The sequence below is a fragment of the Podarcis erhardii genome (assembly GCF_964252035.2).
Source record: "Podarcis erhardii genome assembly, chromosome: 12".
In the NCBI taxonomy this organism is placed as follows: domain Eukaryota; kingdom Metazoa; phylum Chordata; class Lepidosauria; order Squamata; family Lacertidae; genus Podarcis; species Podarcis erhardii.
The window spans coordinates 24,434,554-24,444,147 of NC_138513.1; the positions used below are offsets into that span (position 1 = coordinate 24,434,554).

General features: G+C 45.7%; 1 protein-coding gene across 1 annotated transcript; it reads left to right on the plus strand.

Annotated features, from left to right (window-relative positions):
- The first annotated feature begins 730 nt into the window (after positions 1–730).
- LOC309326184 (putative CENPB DNA-binding domain-containing protein 1) lies at positions 731–2,070 on the plus strand. Its single transcript, XM_081834689.1, has 2 exons — positions 731–1,407; positions 1,483–2,070. The coding sequence occupies exons 1-2, from the start codon at positions 925–927 to the stop codon at positions 1,774–1,776; spliced, it is 777 nt and encodes a 258-aa protein (XP_081690815.1). The 5' UTR covers positions 731–924; the 3' UTR covers positions 1,777–2,070.
- Positions 2,071–9,594: the final 7,524 nt, after the last annotated feature.

A 9,594-nucleotide genomic window follows, 5' to 3' on the forward strand; every position in this document is an offset into this window, starting at 1 on the left:
AAGACGAATTCCCCTATGGGCTTGCTTCGCAAAACGAAAACGTCTCGCGACTTTGTTTCCTTTGTGTAAAAACCGTTAAAACCAAGGGTGCTTAGCTTGAGCAGCTGCAGTTGCGACTTGACTTCGAGGAGCAACTGTTAGCACGTGGTTTGGTAGCCTTTTCTCAGACTTTGCTCACTTTTGAAGATTTTCCAAAACTTTTCCAGAACTTTTCCAGAACTTCTCTTTCATCCATTTGGTAAGTTAAACTTTTAAAACTTTTTTGGGGGGTTTTGGATTTTGGGTTGGGGTGTTTGGGATTCAAGGACTTGGTGTTGGGAAGGGGTTTGCGATAATCTGGGGGCTTGTGGGCCTTTTTTGGGAATTTTTATGATTTTCTGTGACCACTGGGCCAGGTTGATTTTTTTTGAAAAATTTTCTGAGTTTGAATTTCTGAGTGCTGGCCATGTTGTTATTTTTTGAAATTTTTTTTTGTCTGGGTGGGGAAGCAGTTGGGGAGGGGTTTGCAGCAGTTGGGGAGGGGCTGGGGGAGCAGTTGGGGAGGGGTTTGCAATTTCTGTGTTGTGGGTGGGTTGGTGCGTGTCTGTGGGAGCAGTTGAGGTTTTTGAAGACATTGGTGATTTTTGAAGCTTTTCCTAAACTTATTTTGCAGCCATTTGAGGTTTCTGAGGACGTCGGTGGTTGATTGTTGAAGCTTTTCCAGAACTTCTCTTTCATCCATTTGGTAAGCTAAACTTTTAAAACTTTTTTGGGGGTTTTTGGATTTTGGATTTGGGGTTGGGGTGCTTGGGATTCAAGGCCTTGGTTCTGGGTTTTAATTTCTGTGTGGTGGGTGGCTGGCTGCTTTTGTATTTTTTGGGTTTGAAGCACATCACTGATTTTTTTTTCTGTTTCTGAGTTTACGAAGGTAGGAGCTGTGCTGCCATGGGACCCAAGAAGACTGCTGCTGCGGTGGCCGGCGAGAGGAAGAAGGAGAAGGTGACGCTGGAAATGAAGAAGGAGATCATCTGGAAGCACGACGGCGGAATGCGTGTGACGGACATCGCCAGGGAGTACGGCAGGAACCCATCGACCATCGGGACCATCCTGAAGATGAGGGAGAAGATCCTGGCGACTGATGCAGCCAAGGGAGTCACCAGGATCGTGAAGAACCGCCCAGCTGTCCTGGAGGAGGTCGAGAAGTTGCTGCTCATCTGGATAGAAGAGAAGCAGCGTGCAGGGGACACAGTGTCTGAGGCCGTCATTTGTGAGAAGGCCAAGGCCTTGCACGCTGACCTCATCCGGGAACAGCCAGGAACCTCAGCCGAGCCAGAAGTCTTCAAGGCTAGCAGAGGTTGGTTTGACCGGTTCAAGACAAGATCTGGCATCCACAGTGTGGTCAGGCATGGAGAGGCTGCCAGTTCTGATGTTCCTGCGGCTGAAGACTTTGCAGCGGAGTTCCTGGAGGTTGTGACGACGGAGGGCTACGTTCTGCAGGCAGAGGCTGCGCAGGAGCAGGCCTCACTGGAAGAGGAGGAAGCAACTGAGGAACGGCTGTCCTCCGAAAGACTGAGGGACATTTGCCAGAAGTGGAAGGAGGTGCAGACTTTTGCAGATCTACACCACCATGAGAAGCACGTGGCACATGACGCTGGGAACTTTTATGATACGAGGGTCATGTCGTCTTTCAGGGAGCTGCTGAAAAGGCGGATAAAGCAGCAGACTATGGACAGGTTCTTGACCAAGAAGCAAAGAGTGGAAGAGGAGCCTTCTTCGAGTGGTCCCCCAGAGTCTTAGAAAATGTACTGTACACTTTGTTGATTTTTAAATGTTTTTCTGTCATGTTTATAAAGTTAATTTATTTTCCCTTCAATTTTTGAACTGCTCTTTACAGTATGTGTGACTTTAAAGAGCAGTTAATAAACTGTTGTTGTACCAAATTTGGCTTTGTTTGGACTTTTTTTGACCATAGGAACGCATTAATTGATTTTCAATGCATTCCTATGGGATTTCGTGCTTCGCAAGACGAAAAATTCGCTAGACGACAAAAATTGCGGAACGAATTAATTTCGTCTTGTGGGGCACCACTGTATTATGCTTTAAGATGGCCAGAAGGTGTGGGGTGAGGCCTTTTATAGCCTCAACCCAACATTTTGCCAAATGATAAAATGTATAATATCAGACCATCAAAGTGTTCCTATTTTCCAGGGATGTCCCTGATTTAGAGAAGCCGTCCCGGTTTCTGATGTGATCCCGGAATGTCCCACATTTCCTTAGGATGTCCCTATTTTCACTGGAGAAATGTTGGAAAGTATGGAATTATCTGACCCCCAAGCTGTCTGAAGGCAATCCTGTTTAGAGAAGTTTTTAAAAAAATGTTTAATGCTTTATTATGTTTGCATATATGTTGGAAGCTGCTCAGAGTGGCTGAGGCAACCAAGTAAGACGTGCAGGGTTATAAATAGTAAAATTATCATTATGGAATGGGACATCCCTATTTTCATCAGAGGAGAAACGGAGGGTATGCAATATTATATTTTATTCTTTATGAATATGCGAGGCGTCTTCTCCATACGTGTCAACGCGATCTGCAAACATATAATAAAAACAGCTGAAAATAGTTTTAGGATGGTTGTGATGAATTTTTGGCACAGGGTGACAAATTGCTGGGCAAACGCAGGGTTCGCTTTGAATTGAACATCGGTGCATGTGCTGAGAATAGGTGGATGTTAAGCATGACTCTTGTTTACAAACGGAGCAGGGTAAATTTTCAGGTTCGCATCCATGGCCTTTGAAAATGTGTGCAGGCTGGATGTGCAGTTTGATCACTGAAGCAAATTGTATTTGGTGGAGCGAAGTTCAGCTGAGGGCGGCGTGTGGGAGGCCAGCCGAATGCAAGGGCAATGCGGTGGGCAAAACAAGCCAGATCCAGTTTCCATCTGCCCCGAAAGGTAAATAAATGAAATGTAAATATAGAAGTGTCAGCTGCGTGAAAATGCAAAGCCAGCATTCCACATTGTTCCCTGGTGTCACAGTACAAGCACTCTTCTGGCTACTGGCAGTAAAATAATTAAAATCAAACCGTAACAGTAACTTCTGATATTTACCGTATTGGCCCGAATATAAGCCGCACATGAATATAAACAGCACCTGTAAAATTGGGGGGGGGGGAAAGAAAAAATACCCGAATATAAGCCGCTCCATTCATTGCTGCTCCTGGCTGCATACTGGGGGGTGGGGGTGGGATGGGAAGGGAGGCATGCTGCGTTGCCAGCAGCCATTCCCAGTCTTCGCCCTCTCCCTTCCCGGCCTTGGAGGAGAGGTTGGGGGACTATGTGTGGGGCGGGCGCCGCTATGCCGTGCTTCTGGCTGCACACTATAAGGTCATGAATGTAAGCCACATTTTAACTTTTCACTGTCAGAATTGGGGGGGGGGTGAGGCTTATATTCAGGCCAATACAGTACTATACAGTGCAAACCTTGTACAGAAGCTGGACGTGAAGAGTCTGAGGGGGGAAAGAGAGAGGGCGACTGGTTAGTCTTCAAAATAACAGAAGAGGGCTTTTCGTGTGTCACATTCTTCGCAAATCTGGGTCAAGACATTCTGCTGCCCCCAAGTGACAGCAGGACGTAATCTTGGTGTGCCAAGAGATCTCATTCTATCTATCTATCTATCTATCTATCTATCTATCTATCTATCTATCTATCATCTATCTATCTATCATCTATCTATCTATCTATCATCTATCTATCATCTATCTATATCTATCACCTATCATCAGGCCTCCTTTTGTGTAGCCAACATTGTCACACTGATCCATACAAAGGGCTTAGAGCGAGAATCTGCTGCAGAGAAACTTCAAATTCAGGTTACGCCCTCTGATGTTGCCAGATAAAACACCATGTTTATACTAAACACACAGTGCTCCCGTGCTCTTGCAAAGCATTACCTAGTTAGCATGTGATTCAAAGTCACATGTCAAAATGGGAAATGAATTGTGCAGGTAGAATAGAAGTATACTGCTATAATAATAATAATAATAATTTATTATTTGTACCCCGCCCATCTGGCTGGGTTTCCCCAGCCACTCTGGGCGGCTTCCAACAGAGATAAAAAATACACTAAAATGTCACATATTAAAAACTTCCCTGAACAGGGCTGCCTTCAGATGTCTTCTGAATGTCAGGTAGTTGTCCATCGCCTTGACATCCGATGGGAGGGCATTCCACAGGGCGGGCGCCACCACCGAGAAGGCCCTCTGCCTGGTTCCCTGCAACTTGGCCTCTCGCAGTGAGGGAACCGCCAGAAGGCCCTCGGAGCTGGACCTCAGTGTCCGGGCAGAACGATGGGGGAGGAGACGCTCCTTCAGATATACTGGACCGAGGCCATTTAGGGCTTTAAAGGTCAGCACCAACACTTTGAATTGTGCTCGGAAACGTACTGGGAGCCAATGTAGGTCTTTCAAGACCGGTGTTATATGGTCTCGACGGCCGCTCCCAGTCACCAGTCTAGCTGCCGCATTCTGTATTAGTTGTAGTTTCCGGGTCACCTTCAAAGGTAGCCCCACGTAGAGCGCATTGCAGTAGTCCAAGCGGGAGATAACCAGAGCATGTACCACTCTGGCGAGACAGTCCGCAGGCAGATAGGGTCTCAGCCTACGTACCAGATGGAGCTGGTAAACAGCTGCCCTGGATACAGATTTGACCTGTGCCTCCATGGACAGCTGTGAGTCCAAAATGACTCCCAGGCTGCGCACCTGGTCCTTCAGGGGCACAGTTACCGCATTCAGGACCAGGGAACCCTCCACACCTGCCCGCCTCCTGTCCCCCAAAAACAGTACTTCTGTCTTGTCAGGATTCAACCTCAATCTGTTAGCCGCCATCCATCCTCCAACCGCCTCCAGACACTCACACAGGACCTTTGCTGCCTTCACTGGTTCTGATTTAAAAGAGAGGTAGAGCTGGGTATCATCTGCATACTGATGAACACCCAGCCCAAACCTCCTGATGATCGCTCCCAGCGGCTGCATGTAGATGTTGAAAAGCATGGGGGAGAGGACAGAACCCTGAGGCACCCCACAAGTGAGCGGCCAGGGGTCTGAACACTCATCCCCCACCACCACTTTCTGAACACGGCCCAGGAGGAAGGAGCGGAACCACTGTATGACAGTGCCCCCAGCTCCCAGCCCCTCAAGACGGTCCAGAAGGATGTCATGGTCGATGGTATCAAACGCCGCTGAGAGATCCAGCAGAACTAGGAAACAGCTCTCACCTTTGTCCCTAGCCCGCCGGAGATCATCAACCAGTGCGACCAAGGCAGTTTCAGTCCCATGATGAGGCCTGAATCCCGACTGGAAGGGATCCAAATGGTCCGCTTCTTCCAGGCGTGCCTGGAGTTGTTCAGCAACCACTCGCTCAATCACCTTGCCCAAGAATGGGAGGTTTGAGACTGGGCGATAATTGGCCATCGTGGCCGCATCTAAAGATGGTTTTTTAAGAAGCGGTTTAATAACCGCCTCTTTCAGCGGGTCTGGGAAGGCTCCCTCACGGAGGGAAGCATTCACCACCCCACGAAGCCCATCGCCCAGTCCTTCCCGGCTAGCTTTTATAAGCCAGGATGGGCAAGGATCCAGGAGACAGGTGGTTGGCTTCACTCGTCCAAGCAGCCTGTCCACATCCTCGGAGGTAACAGATTGAAATTGATCCCACACAACTTGACCAGACAGGACTCTAGCACTCTCCCGCCCCGGCCCTGCTCCCACGGTGGAGTCTACTTCTTCCCGAATCTGAGCGATTTTATCTGCAAAAAAATTTGCTGCTGGCACCATAAATGACCAAATGTCTGATGATGGTGGTTTTAAGCTTATGTAGTGCACCCAACTTCATCCTGCTGCTTTGTGCAAATGTTTCACCATCCCTTCTTACATATCCAGTCCCATATGCCAGGCAGAGGGAAGGTAGAGCTTTTAGGGAGGAGAGGATATTCTCTTGCTCATTTCTCTCCATTTCAAAAGATGCAAAGTGAAATGGACAAAATTATTATCTTGCATCTCTCCACTCAGTGGAGATGAGTGTTGCATTGCTGGAGTAAGTGGAACACACAGAATTCAAATAACTAAGTGCAGAATTCAGTTTTCTTTTGTTAAAAAAAGTGTGTGTGTGTGTGTGTGTGTGTGTGTGTGTGTGTGTGTGTGAAGGAAAGAGAATCTATGAAATGATGTGGGGGCAGATGCAGGAATACTTCATACATTGCCTCATTAATTTGTGGAACTCACTGCCTCAAGATGTGGCAATTGATAGCTATTAAATTTCCTTGCAACATTTAAAATCCTCTTTTCCCCAAACAGGGTGGAAGTACATCCATAAATAAAACAATTTCATATCAGATCTAAAATACACAGCATTGTAAAACGTTATGAGTGATTTCTATTGAAATATAAAAGTAATATCCAAGTTAGATAACCGGAGATGTGGTTTTTTCATGCTTTTTATTAGTTTTCTTACTTGATAAACAAATACATACAATAAAGTAACCAAAATAATAACATGACAACAAAAACAAAAAAAACAAAAAAATACATAGAACCATAAATCTATAAATTCTTACACACAGCATTATGTCACCATAATCTTTATCCCAAATTCCTTTTCTTCTCTGATAGACTTCCGTCTTCCTCAAAGCAGGTCTGTTTTGTCTATTTGTTAAACTGCTTCTTTATCATTTCATCATTTCCACTGTTTTCCACATACTATACTTATAATCCATATTACGGTTTGCGAAAATTAATCAAAGCAAATCCAGGTTTTGATTTGGGGGCACTTTTTTTAAAGTAATCTCTATAAATTTCCCATTACTTTTGGAACTTTTGGTTAGGCTGTCTCCTAATTTTCTCCGTCTTTTTTTTTTATTTTTTGGCCAATTTGAGATATTCAAATAATTTACCCTTCCATTCCTTTTTTGTTGGTACTAATTCACTTTTCCAGTTTCTAGCTATTAACATTCTTGCTGCAGTTGTAGCATATAAGAATATTCTCTTTTTTCATTTGGGATATCTGAATCTAAATAATCTAGATAAATGGAAATGTAACCAGAACAACATTGTGCAGAAGGAACATGTATTGCCACAACCCCATCCTTCCCCGCAGGGGAAAAATGTGTGTTTTTATCTGCTGACAAAAAAGCATAAAATGTCAGTGTGAGGCACACCTTGGCAGGGAGAACATCCCATAGACTGGGAGCAGCCACAGAGAAGGCATTGTCATGTGCCCCCCCCAACCCCAAACTTCATTTGGTGGTAGGATTGCATGAAGGGTCTCCCCTGCTTATCTTAATACACGGACAGGCTGATACGGTCTTGCTTTCATTGGTTCTTATTTCCAGGCAAACTAATACAGCATTGCAGCCAAAGTTTTTGTTCTTAAAAGATTTACAAATTGGACCTGCAACATATTTAAAGCACATGTCTTTCCCCCAAAGAATCCTGGGAAGTGTAGGTGCTGGGAACTGTAGTTCTGTGAGGGGTAAATGAGAGTTCCTAGGATTATTTGGAGGAAGTTGTTCAGAGTTGTTCCACCAGGCCTTTGGTCAGGGCGCAGCCTGACTCCCTCCTCTGGCAACCTGCACAGAATTTTGCCTAATCGGTTGCCATTAATTTGATTTTAATTAATTTTTATAATGAAATATTTTTAGAATGTGTGATTATTTGATTGTTTGATTATTTGATTATTGTTAGCCGCCCTGAGCCCGGCTTCGGCTGGGGAGGGCGGGATATAAATAAAATTTATTATTATTATTATTTAAAAGGCATGCACCTGCAGTGTGGCTTGCTTCTGTTCAGCCGGCCATGCCCCTTAATGGCACTCCATTCCCCTGCCTGTCAGCCAGCCTACCAGGTCCTCACCAGGCTGGAAACCTCAGAGGGATGTAAATAGTGACATTTGAGGGGCAGCTTTATACATGATCGTTTTTGTTATATCTATAAATTTCTGATATTTTACTTTTATTTCATATTTTGAACACAGCTTCTCAAAGTTTAGGCTTATAAAAACTTACATAAGCTCAACAATGCTGCAAAAGAGACCAGTTGGCTTATCAACTCTTATCAACTGAACATCCCCAAGCATCGACACTTGACCTGAAGGAATTAGTGACAAAATTTGCAATGGAAAACACACACTAAGTGAGATTTTGATGTGCCTAAACTTGAAACTTTTAAGAGACTTTTATTTGAACACCAGAATTCACAAGGTTATCCAAAATCATTTTGGGTGCTAAAAATGTTTTCTTTTGTATTTGAGAAAGATAATCAAAGAGGGTTATATTACTTGCTCTTGCCATTTAAAATAAATTTAGCAGTTCCAAGTTTTATGCTCTTCATTTTTTTCTACATCCGATCTCGAAAACTGAAGCTAGCAGTAAGATAAATTCAACAGTGTAAATAAGTTTTGATGGCGTTGACAATGGATTACTGAATGGTTTAGTTCATGTAAAATATGCAGGGATGTATGGTATGGAGAATGAACCACGGAAAGAGAAGATCATTGATTTAAGGTTGTTTAAATGAATAGCAATTTTGGGTGTGTGTGCGAGAGCTTATGAAAGCTATGGTTTTCCCAGTGGTGATGTATGGAAGTGAGAGCTGGACCATAAAGAAGGCTGATCGCGGAAGGATTGATGCTTTTGAATTATGGTCCTGGAGGAGACTCTTGAGAGTCCCACGGACTGCAAGAAGATCAAACGTATCCATTCTGAAGGAAATCAGCCCTGAGTGCTCACTGGAAGGACAGACCCTGAAGCTGAGGCTCCAATACTTTGGCCACCTCATGAGAAGAGAAGACTCCCTGGAAAAGACCCTGAGGGCACAAGGAGAAGGGGACGACAGAGGATGAGATGGCTGGACAGTGTTCTCGAAGCTACCAGCATGAGTCTGACCAAACTGCGGGAGGCAGTGGAAGACAGGAGTGCCTGGCGTGCTCTGGTCCATGGGGTCACGAAGAGTCGGACACGACTAAACGACTGACAACAACATGAGAGCAAGTAGTTAGCCTTGCCTAGGGCGCAAAAAAGCCTGGCACCTCCCTCTTGCAGGCGTGAGCGGATGGTGCCCTTTGGGGAACGCAATAAGGAGCAAGCGCAGGGACGCGGACTTATAAAAAATATTGGGGGGGCCCGGGAAAGCTCATGAATAATAAATAAGCTCATGAATATGCAAATAAAGTGGCACCGCCTCCTCGTGAGCGAATAGGGGAGAGCGTGCTGCGCCTATTAATCAGCTCCAAAGGAAATTGGGTGGAGCTTTTGCTCGGGAGGGAGGGCAGGAGGCATGCAGCCCGCCCCTCCCTGTGCATTTTGGGCTGGGGGAGGGGCGGCGGTGGCGCTCTGCTGGAGGGGCGCCGGAGATTATTGGGGGGGCGGAGCCCCCCCAAACGAATTTTTGAGGGGGCTCGGGCCCCCTCAAGCCCCATGGAGTCGGCGCCTATGAGCAAGCGTCCTGATACCCAGCGGGGCACAGAGCTTTAGGACGGGTCCTTCTCTCTTTAAAAAAAGAAACTTAATCGCAACTCCCTCGGTCTCCCCACCACCTCTGTCCCTCAAAGCGCAACGCAGGGGCGGAG

Coding starts and splice junctions, on each gene's coding strand:
- LOC309326184 (XM_081834689.1), top strand. CDS start 925: ATGGGACCCAAGAAGACTGCTGCTGCGGTGGCCGGCGAGAGGAAGAAG. Junction 1,408..1,482: donor GAGAGGCTGCCAGTTCTGAT/GTTCCTGCGGCT, acceptor CTGCAGGCAGAG/GCTGCGCAGGAGCAGGCCTC.